The sequence below is a fragment of the Nannobrachium achirus genome, assembly GCF_963921795.1.
Source record: "Nannobrachium achirus genome assembly, chromosome: 22".
In the NCBI taxonomy this organism is placed as follows: domain Eukaryota; kingdom Metazoa; phylum Chordata; class Actinopteri; order Myctophiformes; family Myctophidae; genus Nannobrachium; species Nannobrachium achirus.
In genome coordinates, this window is record NC_137829.1 from 51,908,961 (window position 1) to 51,924,433 (window position 15,473).

Below are 15,473 nucleotides of genomic sequence, written 5' to 3' on the forward strand. Positions count from 1 at the left end.
ACTAAATGAAATTTTATTCAAAAGACTATGACTAAAACTAAATCAAAATTTGCTGTCAAAAACAACACCGTCTTCAACGCACAGAAGCACATAAATCTCAGTCGCTAGCTACTTGCCACCGTCCGCCACCCACCTCACGCTCAGGTCAGCTTTGTATTTCTTTCCGTTGACGATGCCCAGCAGCGTGGGGGTTTGCTTGTCTTTGAAGTTGAGCGTCACATCGTAGACGGCGCTTACTGCGAACGAGGAGATGGGACAATAGAGCAGCGGTGAAAAAACGAATAAAAAACAGAGAACGAACAAAGAAACCCAGGCTGTTGTGAAGAAGCGGTCAGTGCTGGCTGATTGTGTGCATTGAGTAACCTCGGAACACATCCTGTAAACTGATTTATTGGATAGCCTGCAGTTTATTTAGACTGATGATAGTCTTATAGCTCACCTATGATCCTAGATGACCATTTCCATGCATTTGATGTGTTTTCCCTGCTTATCAAATGCAAATTGTAGAAACAATGAAAATGAGCATTTACCTTTTGAAAAACAACTGCTATTTGTGCACAACCTCTCCTATGTGGATATAGGATATAGGATACAGGCCAACTATTCCGGACAACAAATGCACAATTCCTACGGTTTTGTAAGTTAGATTTGCCATGCACAGTTGAAATGTAACCGCTCTGTGTACAGTGTATGTTTAACTACTGTAAATTACTATGTTTTGGTTGTATTGTTACAACATGGCTTTGGCAATCTTTTAACTTTAGTTTTAAAGCCCTTTGAATTAACTGAGTGGTCATCCAGTCACCTGTGCCCTTGAGACACTGTAGTGTGGTGGTGAAGCCCTACCTGTGTCCTTGAGACACTGTAGTGTGGTGGTGAAGCCTACCTGTGTCCTTGAGACACTGTAGTGTGGTGGTGAAGCCTACCTGTGTCCTTGAGACACTGTAGTGTGGTGGTGAAGCCTACCTGTGAGACACTGTAGTGTGGTGGTGAACCCTACCTGTGTCCTTGAGACACTGTAGTGTGGTGGTGAACCCTACCTGTGTCCTTGAGACACTGTAGTGTGGTGGTGAAGCCTACCTGTGTCCTTGAGACACTGTAGTGTGGTGGTGAAGCCTACCTGTGTCCTTGAGACACTGTAGTGTGGTGGTGAACCCTACCTGTGAGACACTGTAGTGTGGTGGTGAACCCTACCTGTGAGACACTGTAGTGTGGTGGTGAACCCTACCTGTGTCCTTGAGACACTGTAGTGTGGTGGTGAAGCCTACCTGTGTCCTTGAGACACTGTAGTGTGGTGGTGAAGCCTACCTGTGAGACACTGTAGTGTGGTGGTGAACCCTACCTGTGCCCTTCAGACACTGTAGTGTGGTGGTGAAGCCTACCTGTGTCCTTGAGACACTGTAGTGTGGTGGTGAACCCTACCTGTGTCCTTCAGACACTGTAGTGTGGTGGTGAAGCCTACCTGTGTCCTTCAGACACTGTAGTGTGGTGGTGAAGCCTACCTGTGCCCTTCAGACACTGTAGTGTGGTGGTGAAGCCTACCTGTGTCCTTGAGACACTGTAGTGTGGTGGTGAACCCTACCTGTGCCCTTCAGACACTGTAGTGTGGTGGTGAACCCTACCTGTGTCCTTGAGACACTGTAGTGTGGTGGTGAAGCCTACCTGTGAGACACTGTAGTGTGGTGGTGAAGCCTACCTGTGCCCTTCAGACACTGTAGTGTGGTGGTGAACCCTACCTGTGTCCTTCAGACACTGTAGTGTGGTGGTGAACCCTACCTGTGTCCTTCAGACACTGTAGTGTGGTGGTGAAGCCTACCTGTGTCCTTGAGACACTGTAGTGTGGTGGTGAACCCTACCTGTGTCCTTGAGACACTGTAGTGTGGTGGTGAAGCCTACCTGTGCCCTTCAGACATTGTAGTGTGGTGGTGAACCCTACCTGTGTCCTTGAGACACTGTAGTGTGGTGGTGAACCCTACCTGTGCCCTTCAGACACTGTAGTGTGGTGGTGAACCCTACCTGTGTCCTTGAGACACTGTAGTGTGGTGGTGAAGCCTACCTGTGAGACACTGTAGTGTGGTGGTGAAGCCTACCTGTGCCCTTCAGACACTGTAGTGTGGTGGTGAAGCCCTTGGTGCGGGGCAGCAGGTGGTACTTGAGCTTGGGCAGACCTTTACCCTCTGCCACCTGCATGCTGATCTGGTGCTTCTTCTCTGTGAAGCGAGTGCCTTCGCAGTACAGCAGGAACTGTGGGAGGAGAAAACAAAACTCAGTGTCCCTGACCAAGGTCACATGGTCCCAAATGCTGTGCGTCGTTTGCAGGGACGTGCTGGGCCCCTGATTCAGCCCGGGAAAATAAGAGTTGTAGAGGCTCTCATTGCGCGCTATAGAGAGAGATCTCTCTCTATAGCGCTGCTGCTACTCAAAGATTTGCCATTTCAGATCATGACAAGTGACAAGCCAGTGGGCCAATTACTGTACATGAGTTATATTTTGTCGTTGTCGGGTGGAAACCTTGTATGTCCAAAATTGTTTGTTTTGTATTTATCATTTTAAAAATGATTTAAACTAGTGAAAACAGCCGATCTACAAGCACACAACGCCTCGCACCGCGAGGCGTTGTGTGCTTGTAGATCTGCTGTTTTCACTACTGTTGTGCGACGGCCTTGTATGATGAAGCAGGGCTTTGCTTTGCGAAAAAATGTACAAATTTGAAACTTGGAGATGCGAGGTTTCTGCCCGACAGTGACGATTTACTTTGTTGGCCGCCCAGCCCCCAAAATGGAACGAAGGCCGACATTTTATTTTAATTTTTTTCCTAATGGCCGGCCTGGAATGAACCGGCCGTTTGGGAGTTGTCCCGCTTTTCCCAATAGCCAGCACGTCCCTGGTCGTTTGACCGCTCTGGTATTAAATAGATTTTGGGAGAATCAAGACTGTGTGCGGGGCCTTCTCCTTTTACAGTTATTTGCGCGCACACGCACGCACGCACGCACGCACGCACACACGCACGCACGCACACACGCAAGCGCACACACGTGTGTGGGGTTGATTCTGAAGGCGTCCTCATAATTAGGTGACCTGCTTTCTCTTCATCCTCTCCGCTATCATGCCAGTTTTTCTAGGTTGAATTACAGATCAAGTGCCTCCTTCACTGTAACACTAGGCTAAAATTAAGTCTCCATCTCCTCTCAGTGTCTTTGTTCGATGCACCGCGCCCATCCCTTCCACCTCCCTTAAAGAGGTGGTGCCATGATTTCCCCCCCCCCTATAAAACATGATTATCAGGTATTATGAATTTATGATTATACTAGGAGGAAGATTTTTTCCAAAAAAGTATACAGAAAGAGGGTTTTTATGTGGCCACACCCCCAGTTCATTAAGTATGCATGGATGGCATGGTGTTGGATGAATGGTAATTAGGGGAGGAGTTGATTCTGTGATGTAAAAGTATCTGTGTTTTTTAACTGACACTTTTCACCACAAGGTGGCAGCCTCCAAGAGAAAACAAACAAATACTAAGAGAATACATCATTCTCAAAAAAAAAACACATAAGGGGGTCTAATGAAGTACTTTCAACCTCCTAGACTCATGAAAAACAGAAAAAGTACAAAACTATGGCACCACCTCTTTAAAAACAACCCTTTCCGCCTCTCCTAAATCCATCCTTTCCACCTCTCCTAAATCCATCCTTTCCACCTCTCCTAAATCCATCCTTTCCACCTCTCCTAAATCCATCCTTTCCACCTCTCCTGAATCCACATGGGAACATTTGATCGATTTATATTTTTTCCTTGTCCTGCACACAAAGTGCCCAACCCTCATGGGTTCATAAAGACACCACTTTACGCTTACAACAAGTTGACAGTATGTTCACATGCTGTAAAACAGTGGTCCTCAACCAGTGGTCCTTGAGGGGGTCCCAGGTGGTCGCCAGCTAAATGACGGAGAGTCGATGACCAAATGGACCCTTATACAGGGTTCCCACACATCTTTACCGATTAATTTCCAAAACTTTTGCAGAATATTTAACCCCATTTCCAGGACTATATAACAATAATTCAGCTCAATAACGAGTCGCTTACTCCTATTTTTTCCAGGACCGTCCAGGACCCTTGATCAATTCCAAAACGTTTCCAGTACTGGAAAAATATTTTTCTAATTTCAAAATATTTCCAGGAATTCCATGACCGTGGGAAGTCTGGGAACCCTGCTTATAGATCTTAAACTCTTGAGGGTGTAAAATGAAACCAAATGGACCCTTATATTGTGGACAAAATCTTACCCAACCATAACAATATTCTCTACATTTTGGCTAAAGCTCATCAAATTCCAAATCTTTGTGTGATAGAAACTTTTTTTTCCACGTTTTATTTTATTTTATTAACCACTTGAACCCTAGTGTCCATATTCTGAGAACTTTAGCCAAAAATAGCAGATCTACAAGCTCACAACGCCTCGCAGATCGGCTACCTTTGGCTAAAGAGCTTTAGGAGGGGAAAAGGAGCAGACTAAGTTGAAAGGTCAGGTTTTTTATTTGTGGCTCAAACACCGAATAAATAACGGACCTTGATATAAGAAGGGTTTAAAACCACTTGTCATATAATACATTCAATTGCAGCTCAGAATCACAAACACAGTGTTCTCTTTTTCTCCCCCAAGCTTGCCAAATAAAATATGCCACGCCACCACGCCTCCTCGTTAGCTGTGGTCTGATGTAAGACTCGTGGTGGGGGTTAATTAGATCAACCTACCGATTTGCCTAATCTGGCGAGCTCGACAAGCGGGTTAGGAAGTCACAGTTGAAACGTGGGTCTTGAATGCAACGAGCAGAAAGGGAACAGAGCCTGGAGTCACACTGCCCTACATGCCTGTATGTGTGTGTTAGGGCTGCGTCCAACAGCCAAGCCAAAATTTAGGCCTAGAATTATTGACTGCTTTAACCAGTGAAAAATAGCAGATATACAAGCTCACAGCGTGCTGCGAGCTTGTAGATCTGCTATTTTTGAAAAAGTCATGAAAATGTGTGCAAATCTTTGAATATATGTATTTTCAAAAGCGAACGGTTGTAACTCAAATTTTGCTTCTGGGGGGTCCCTGGAACGAAATATTTTGAGATGCGGGTCCGTGGCCAAATACATATCATTTTGGGGGCCCTTCACATGAAAAGGTTTGAGAACCACTGACATAGTAGTCTCTCAAGAACAGACCAACTGAGCTCCAGTTGAAGTGAAAAGGACATTTTCTTTGACGATGGCTGGCCAGATTGCTGACATAGAAACATAGGTTTTTTCCAAAAATCTTAGAAGGATTCAAAAGACACTTATAGAATCGGGGTCAAAATTCAAATTTTCACGATTAAAAAAAAATAGCAGATCTACAAGCTCGCAGCGCTGCGAGCTTGTATATCTGCTATGTTTTTTATATTTAAAGCAGGCGGTGTGTTGGGGCTGCGTCCAACAGCCAAGCCAAGATGCAGGGGAAACCAGTGATGGAAAAAGCACTCCATTTTTCTACTTAACCCATTCAGAACGGGTACACATTTTGTGTATCATTATTTTATGCTTTAACTATTGAAAAATAGCAGATATACAAGCTCACAGCGCGGCACCGAGTGCCGCGCTGCGAGCTTGTAGATCTGCTATTTTTGAAAAATCATGAAAATTTGAATTTTGACCCGATTCTATAAGTGTCTTTTGAATCCTTCTTCTATGTTTCTATGTCAGCAATCTGGCTGGCCATCGTCAAAGAAAAGGTCCTTTTCATTTAACTGGAGCTCAGTTAGTCTGTTCTGGAGAGACTACAGTGTCAGTGGTGCTCAAACCTTTTCATGTGAAGGACCCCCAAAATGATATTTATTTAGCCACGGACCCCCATCTCAAAATATTTTGTTCCAGGGACCACCCAGAAGCAAAATTTGAGTTACAAACGTTTGCTTTAAAAATACATAAGATTTGCACACATTTTCACAACTTTTTCAAAAATAGCAGATCTACAAGCTCGCAGCGCGGCACTCGGTGCCGCGCTGTGAGCTTGTATATCTGCTATTTTTCACTGGTTAAAGCATTCAATAATTCTAGGCCCTAAATGGGTTAAAGTAAAATAATCGATACGGCAATGTAGAAATACTCTGTTACAAGTAAAAGTCTGGAATTCAAAATGTATTTGAGTAAAAGTACAAAAGTATTGGCGTCAAAATGTACTCAAAGTACCAAAAGTACAAGGTATACTCACTATGCAGGATGTCCAATTTCACGAGTTTTCAAACGCATAGTAATGTATGAATATAATGTGAAATTATTTGCACACGTTTTCACAAAAAAAAAAAATAGCAGATCCACAAGCTTGCAGCGCGGCACTCAGTGCCGCGCTGTGAGCTTGTATATCTGCTATCCCCCCCCCCCCCCCTGACACCCCTGTAAGCCAGTGTGAAACACTTTCAAGGCCAGTTCCTCGTCGCGAGCCCCCCCCCCCCCCCCCCCCCCCCCCGTCCAAACAACAAACCACGGACCGCCGCACGGAGGGCTGTTTTAGAAAACAGCTGGTGCACTTTGGCACAGTTCTGGCCAGTGTTGCCAGATTGTGTGAGGGAAATAAGCAAGCAGGTCTATGAAAACAAGAGCAAAAGAAGCGACTGTAGGCCACATGAGCACTTGAGACCTAACTGCATATGCATCAAATGCAACCAGGGTTTCCCAACCTCTTGGGCTGGCGACCTCTGAAATATTTACAAGTGACTTTACAGAAAAAAACAAGACCAAAGCCAATTATAATAAGCAGACATGGCGACACTGCCAATTACCCACACACACACACACACACACACACACACACACACACACACACACCCACCCACACCCACACCCACACACACTCTACAGGCTGCACTTGAATATTCCTCAGTTAATACCAATTCCATCCAACGCCTTTGCTTGCAACTGACAGCCACCCCCCAACTTCCAACAAAACATCTGTGTATAGACAAGCCTTCAGACAAGATCTCAACTGTGTAATCACAGCAGCTTCACAAACCCCTCAGCAGATGACTGGTGAACTGCTTGACCCATGTGCACACACCCAGGGTATTTTCTTAACCTTACGTATGTCGCAATGCGATGCTGTTTGAGCTTGTAGGTCCCTAATTTGCGCTACTAAAAACATACTGAAGATCTGGACAAACTTTGATACTTTGGGAAAAACAGGAATGGCAACTGTTCATGTGGTTAAAAAAACATTTGAATTAAATTGTCAAATGCCGTGATGATATTATTATTCATATAATCAAATGTAAATCGTCTCTAAACTTCCCAAAAGGAGATTCAGGTCGTTTTTTTCTTTACATTTAATTCAGTCTGACAAGAAGCAGAGATCCCCAACCCAATAAAAATGAAAGGCCGGTGGGGTTTGGGGTAGTCTACAAAACTCTGGTAGTCTACATATGCAGATGATACGTACCCACATGAACTCTGGTAGTCTACATACAGTATACGTACCCACATGAACTCTGGGTAGTCTACATACAGTATACGTACCCACATGAACTCTGGGTAGTCTACATATACGTACGCACCTAAACTCTGGGTAGTCTACATATGCGTACCCACATGAACTCTGGTAGTCTACATACAGTATACGTACCCACATGAACTCTGGTAGTCTACAGATGCAGATACGGTACGTACCCACATGAACTCTGGTAGTCTACAGATGCAGATACGTACCCACATGAACTCTGGGTAGTCTACAGACGCAGATACGTACCCACATGAACTCTGGTAGTCTACAGATGCAGATGATACGTACCCACATGAACTCTGGGTAGTCTACATACAGTATACGTACCCACATGAACTCTGGGTAGTCTACAGACGCAGATACGTACCCACATGAACTCTGGTAGTCTACAGATGCAGATACTGTACGTACCCACATGAACTCTGGTAGTCTACAGATGCAGATACGTACCCACATGAACTCTGGGTAGTCTACAGATGCAGATACGTACCCACATGAACTCTGGGTAGTCTACAGATGCAGATACGTACCCACATGAACTCTGGTAGTCTACAGATGCAGATGATACGTACCCACATGAACTCTGGTAGTCTACAGATGCAGATACGTACCCACATGAACTCTGGTAGTCTACAGATGCAGATGATACGTACCCACATGAACTCTGGGTAGTCTTTCAGCTGGTTCAGGCCTTTGAAGACGGTCTCTCGGTCTTCCTCCCACTTCCTCCTGCAGAAGACGATCTCCAGGAAGTACCAGGTCCAGCCAATCAGAGGCACCTTCAGTAGCTCGTGTTTGGCCAACACCTTTGAACTCTGGGGGAGGGGGGAGGGGGGGAGAGGGGGGCGGGGGGAGAGGGGGGGGGACGGGACAGACAAGCCACATCAAATCACAATTTTTTCTTCTTCATTCATGGCCTTGGAATCAACCCCAGAAAGGTCACATGAGAACAAAGCCGTAATTCAATTCTTGCTCACGATGAGTGGATTTGTGTGCAAGTGCATTCAGCAATCTGATGCGTTGGGGGTTTTACTGCTAGCTCTTACAGTTGTGATTGATGACGGAAGACACTGAACTGTATTTATTTTTCTTCTGTTCTTTAGGCCAGTGGTTCTCAAAGTGGATTCCAGGGACTCTGTGGGTTCCTTTATGGGTGTGCATTTTGACCCATAAAAGTCTGTAACTCGGACAGCATACAAATGGAACCAAATGGACCCCGACGGGTCCATTTGGTTCCATTTGCACACAGTCAGAGTTAAGGGGAAACCTTGAAATGCGAAAGTTTGAGAAACACTGCTATAGGCCATGCCAGCCGCCAGGGCATTTCTTTTTTTCAGATGCAAATCTCAAAGATAAGAGCCAGTAGACTGTGGCTTGTTTTCACCCAAAATCAGCACAACGCAGAGAAAATGGACCCATAGCCTATTTTTTTAAACAAAAGTAAACAATCTGTGTGTAGTTAGGGTTGTCACGATTATGACATTTTACATGACAATTAACAGTTCTGGGAGATGCGTTACGGGAGATGTTTTTACTGTACACGGCGGCACAACCAGTTGTCAGCTTACAGTCATCAAAAGTAAGTAAATGAACAAGCGTTTGTATCGGCAGCGAGCTAGGGTCAAAATTGGGGCGAACGGGAACATCCGAAGCAGTAAAAGAGCTAATTGTCACTCAAATAATTGTGATTAACGATGTAATTGTTTTTGTTGTTGACAATTACATTTCTGTTTGGCTTGCACATGGTAGATATGACACATAAACTAAATATACAAAGATATTACTGACATATTTGACAACTTTATAGTTTATACTTAAAAAAAGAACATTGATAGTGGAAATAGCCGATCTACAAGCTCTAAGAGCTCTACGAGCTTGTAGATCTGCTATCAAAATATCAAAATAACCCCACGTCCATAATCCTGGGGAGGAACATTTGCCAAAAGAAATAGCAGATCTACAAGCTCATGACGTGTCGCAACACGATGCGTTGTGAGCTTGTAGATATTTTTTGGCAAAGAGATTGGGTGTGGGAAAAAAATACTAAATCAAGTACGTTATTTAAAGGTCCGCTTGACCCGTTATAGAGGGTTTAAATGGTACTGGATATGCAGCTCGGCATATAAAAGTTGAATTGATCCCAGTTCAATGTCACGAGAAATTTTAATCTCCACAATACGATTATTGTGAGCTAATGTCTGGCCCCCACCAACCCCAGTAATAATGGTGGTATAAGAGCAGCAACAACACTAGTATATCGTCGTTGTTGGGTGGAAACCTCGTATCTCCAAATGTGTACGTTCTTTCGCAAAGTAAAGCCCTGCTTCATCGTTCAAGGCTGTCTCACAAAAGTAGAGAAAACAGCAGATCTACAAGCACACAACGCCTCGCGGCGCGAGGCGTTGTGTGCTTGTGGATCGGCTGTTTTCACTAGTTTAAATCATTTTTTAAAATGATAAATGCAAAACAAACGGTTTTGGACATACAAGATTTTCACCCGACAACGACGATATCTGAACTGTCGCTGGAGTAGCGGGAACGCCACCGTCGCCCCCTGCAATGTTGTGGCCCTCGGCTTGGTACCCTAGACATGATTCGGCCCTTGAGGAAAACTAATTGGGGAACCCTGCCCTACACCCAGGATCCCATATCTTTCACACATGGTCCTAGTGTTTACCGACCCCTAGGATCCCATAGAGCATCGCAGTGAGGTGTCGGAAGCAAACTCGCCATTCATTTTGACCATAGGGTTTTTCATTATCAGCCACAAAGTCGTAGCAATTCAATGTACACTTACCACTAGGCTGGTGGTTGTAAAATGGTTCTATATGCTCCTGTAGAACCCCCGAGTATGTATGCAATCACTCTAGTTTTAGTAAAAACACGTTTTAATCAAGATCGCACGGAGAAGAACTGCATTACCCATACTGCTAAACATGTACGTCCCTTAAAATCGACGTCTGTGATTGGTCTAGCTTCTTCTTCTTTCACATATCTTGCGGTTACCGCGAAGTAGCTACAGCCCCCTGTCTGCCCGGCAGATTATTGCACTTCAGCAGAACTCCGTGAGGGATCGTCTTTCTTTTACAAATATGATGAACTGTGTTAATGATGACGATAAGAGCGTCCACAGAGATGACAATCACTACATTTCAGGCCATATGCTGGCCTGGATAACTAAACTGAGCGTGATTTAAGGGCTATATTTCAGGAAACAAGTGTCATTCGCAATGCATTCTGGGAGTGTAGTTTCCGCAATTTTAAAAATAATGATGTACACAGTCTTGTACCCTGCCCTTTTTTTCAGCGTTCTAATTAATCTTTGCATTCAAAAAAAATTGAATATTGTCATGATTCCTCTCCAGCCGAGGTGGCTTTGTCCAAGGCTTAAAAACGTTTAAATAAATACTTTATGAAATGTCTATGGAAGAAATGAATGCGGAAAACGCTTCCGACACCAGAGTGAGGACGGGGTGGGGCTTCAACTGCGATGCTCTTTATCAGGGGTCTTCAACGTTTTCAGGCCGGGGACCCCCAAACTGATGTGGAGATGGAGCAGGGACCCCCTACCACCTCGTAGGCTGGGGGGTCGGGGCTACGACATATTCTTTATTTTAAACATGTACAAGTTACAGCGAGCAGGGTGGGCCGTACCACTACCATTTCAAAACATACTACTTATTAACTGAGAACAAATGTCAATAATATCAACAATATGTCAATTGCATAGTAATCATGTATTCAAGCTATTCAAAATGGATAGAATCATGATTCATTTTTTAACATAAATGTGGAAAATGGCAGAAAAAAAAAATTGAAATATTTTTTTTTTCTTTTTTTTCAATCAATAATTTCACAGACCCCCTGCAGTACCTCCGTGGACCCCCTAGGGGTCGCGGACCCCCTGTTGAAGACCCCTGCTCTATATCTTTCACACATGGTCCTCCTAGTGTTTACTGACCCCTAGGATTCCATATCTTTCACACATGGTCCTAGTGTTTACTGACCCCTAGGATTCCATATCTTTCACACATGGTCCTATAGTGTTTACTGACCCCTAGGATTCAATATCTTTCACACATGGTCCTAGTGTTTACTGACCCCTAGGATTCCATATCTTTCACACATGGTCCTCCTAGTGTTTACTGACCCCCAGGATTCCATATCTTTCACACATGGTCCAGCCGCAGAGGAAGTCGATCTCAAAGTTGTGGTTGAGGATGACGATGACGTGTTCCTTGCCGAATTTGTCCACCGTGGCTTGGTCGGTGTAGAGCGTGCATTCTGTGCCCGACCACCACTCCAGCAGCATCACCAGCTCTGAAAACGCGCACACACACACACACGCACCCACGCACCCACACACACGCACCCACACACACACACACACACACACACACACACACACACACTTTATTTATGTTCATATAAGAGACTCAATATAAGGACACACATATTTACTAGGTGCTGTAAAACAATGGTTCTCAAACGTTTTCGTGCTAAGGTCCCCCAAAATGACCGTGAGCCCCCCCATCTGAAAATATTATTTTCCAGGGACCCCCAGATAAAAAAAATCGAAATCTGCCAAACATTTTTTTTTTATATATTTCAAAATGGTAAAAACAAAATAGCAATTTTTCATAAATGAATACCCTACTTGATCATACTACAGCGACACACAAAAGCATCAAAAGTATCTACAAGCTCAGCTTGTAGATCTGCTACTTTTCCATCCTGAAAAGTAATAGTTTTGGAGATGGGAGATTTTCCACCCGACTGAGACAGAGAGTGGAGCACAAAAGTATAGCGTAGTGAAAATAACAGACCTACAAGCTCACAACGCTTCGCTTGCTGTTGTAGGTCTGTTATGTTCAGCACGCTATTCAATCAGTCATAGGACGGGGTACACATTTAAGACACACTAGTACCCAACCTGCCAATAAATGCCTATTCAAAATGGGTCTGGGTGGGGGCACGGTGTTGCAGTGGTTAGCAATCACAGCTAGAAGGTCCTGGGTTCGATTCCCGCCGCGGGACGCTGTGGACGCTGTGGGCGCTGTGGGCGTGTTCCTCCCTCCACGTCATCAGCGCCCACACCCTAGGTGGGGTTTGGCGATAGTGCCTTTCTGTGTGGGGTTTGCATGTTCTCCCCGTGTCTCCTAGGGTTGATACCCTCATAAAACATTCAGTAATCCTGGTCTCAATAATGCCTCCCCCTGGCCAGCCGGGGCGTCTGATGGAGGGGAAAGGAACTGGTTGGAATAACGTGTTCCTTCCACGCGCTATGTCCAAACCGGGGAAATCTCCACTGTCAGGTGAAAAGAAAAAACTTGGACTACTCATGCATAGAAGGAAGCATGAGGTCAGTCCGTTGTCTCCCCAGGCGCGGCAGAGGGAGAGCAGAGCCCAGGATTACATAGGCAATTGGCACTGGGTGAATATGGGTTGCAAAATCGTGGGATAAAAAAATCAAAATAAAATAAAAAAAGCTGGTACTACATTGTCCAATTTCACACATAGATTTTAATGAATGACATGAATGTTTACATCCTCTAAAGATATCGAAAAATAATATCATCTTCATAGTAGCTTCCAGCAGTGAAAAGGGGGGATATAATTCAACAAATAATCTCTACCTCTGTCAGTCTTTCTTCGCAGTGCTAAAAACTATAAAATATCAGCAGGTACAGGCCTACACTCAAAACTCATTTCTAACTTTACGACACTGGATTTGATCAGACGACGGATATAAATCGATTTGTCTCCATTAAAAAAAGATTTAATGTCCTTTTATTTGGGGGCGGACATGATTAAATGGTTAGTCCTCTCTCCCTGGCTGAGCCCTGTATTTATTCACCGATAACAGTGTTCTGCTCAGCAAAATCTGACCAACGGGGGATCCCAAAAAAGCAACCACATGGAAAATAGCCTGACTATGAAAGACCCAATCTAGCATTTAACCATTGTACTGGTGTGAAGTGAATTTAAACATTTAACCATTGTACTGGTGCCAAGTGAATTTAAACATTTAACCATTGTACTGGTGCCAAGTGAATTTAAACATTTAACCATTGTACTGGTGCGAAGTGAATTCCTGTGAATTTGCAGAAGTTGGTGTGAGGAGAACAGTGGTGAAAGTTCCTTCTTTACTAAAAGGCATAGTTCACCCCCCAAATTACTTTATCACAGTCCTATGCCAATCATTTAAGGAGGCTCTTTGTGTCTCCATAGGGAACCACTATTGATCAAATTATTGGCTTAGGAGTGCGACAAAAACATAAACATATCCATGAATTTAAGTCTCCATGGAGTGAGTAATCGATAGAAAAAAAAGGAACCTTTAGGGTGAACCATCTCTAAATTCAATTGTCTTTTATTCAGATGGCTAACAATGCTCCATAGAGAGATCTAGTCTCTGTGACTGGCTGCAGAACTACTCTTTTATCTGTGAGAAGCTGTGTCATTGGTCCAGAAATACCTGCCCACTTACGAGTCGCAACTGACCAATCAGGCCAGGGTGCCTCTCTTTCGGATTGGTTAAACTTGTCTGTCAATCATTTTCGCCCCGGGTCGGCCGGTTCATGCACCAATGAGCTTCTACTGCGACTATCGAGCAACTTCAACACGATCTGGGGCGCTCAGAGGTCTGAGTAGACCATAAAATGAGCCAAAACTACATTTGAAAGTGAAATATCCCTTTAAAGTGGTTAAACCGATTTTGATGCCATCAACACATTTTGCTGGGGACCCCTTGTAGTCTAGATGGAAAGGGGGGTCCGCAAGCATAGGGTGGATCACCTAAAAATGGCCCCACAAAACTATGGTTTTGCGATGAAAAGTGATGAGTCATCATTTTTCACAGTTTTGTGGGGTCCATTTTTAGCCCAAAGAATGTTTGGGTTTGAGAACCACTTCTCTGTACTCCAAGGGGTCTTCAACGTTTTCAGGCCAAGGACCCCTTAGTTGAGAGAGAGATGAAGCAGGGACCCCCACAACCTTTTCATAGAATCCATATAGTTTCATCGTTTGACAGCACTTTGACAGTATTTTAGAATCATGTCAATTTGTGTTTTCAGATATTAAACCACTCGAACCGTCAATACTTAGTAAACTTGACATTTCACTCTGTACTTAGTCTGCTCTTTTCCCCCTCTACACCAAACCTCTTTGCTGAAAATAGCCGATCTACAAGGCGTTGTGAGCTTGTAGATCTGCTATTTTTTGCTAAAGTTCTCAGAATATGGACGCTAGGGTTCAAGTGGTTAATATAAAAAAGGAGAAAAAAAAAGTGTTTCTATCACTCAAAAGATTTGGAGGACCCCCTGTAGTAACTCTGTCTGGGGACCCCCTAGGGGTCCCGGACCCCCTGCTGTACTCACGGCTCCAGAGGGAGTAGGAGAGCCGGCAGTTGATCCTGCGGTAGAGCTGCTTGTCGACGGGCCACAGGACGCAGGTGCACAGCTGGATGAAGTTGATGATGAGGCCGCTCACCACGAACACAAAGCCCATCAACAGCTGCAGGACGAACAGGCTCTTCAGGTAGGCCAGCATCATGGCTGAGGAGCCTGGTCTCCACGCACACTACCACCAACCTGAGAGAGAGAGAGAGAGAGAGAGAGAGAGAGAGAGAGAGAGAGAGAGATGAGGAGCCTGGTCTCCACACACACTACCACTAACCTGAGAGAGACAGAGAGAGAGAGACACACAAAAATGTTTATTTGTTTATTTGAAAAGGATCCCCATTAGCTGATGCCGTAGCAATCCGCTAGTCTTCCTGGGGCCTAGGGATGGAAATCGGAATCGGACAATATAAAAAGAATCTGGAAGTATGAAATCAAACCGTCCGAATCGGTGACCGGCAGGTCACTGACATAATTACCGGTTTTATGCCAATTGTGTCTATGGCACTGCACAGCATGATGCTCTGGTCCTGTGACTAAAGTAAACACTAGCAAGTAGC

General features: G+C 44.5%; 1 protein-coding gene across 1 annotated transcript in view; it reads right to left on the reverse strand.

The window, feature by feature from the left end:
- LOC308308347 (1-acyl-sn-glycerol-3-phosphate acyltransferase gamma-like) overlaps positions 1–15,473 on the reverse strand; it is a 93,144-nt gene that overhangs the window by 23,305 nt on the left and 54,366 nt on the right. Inside the window, exons 3-7 of the mRNA XM_080753767.1 lie at positions 14,893–15,105; positions 11,664–11,833; positions 8,167–8,328; positions 2,091–2,244; positions 134–236 (exon numbers count right to left, since the gene is read on the reverse strand). Coding sequence (XP_080609893.1) covers positions 134–236; positions 2,091–2,244; positions 8,167–8,328; positions 11,664–11,833; positions 14,893–15,067 — 764 coding nt within the window. The 5' untranslated portion in view covers positions 15,068–15,105. The remainder of the gene's footprint in view (positions 1–133; positions 237–2,090; positions 2,245–8,166; positions 8,329–11,663; positions 11,834–14,892; positions 15,106–15,473) is intronic.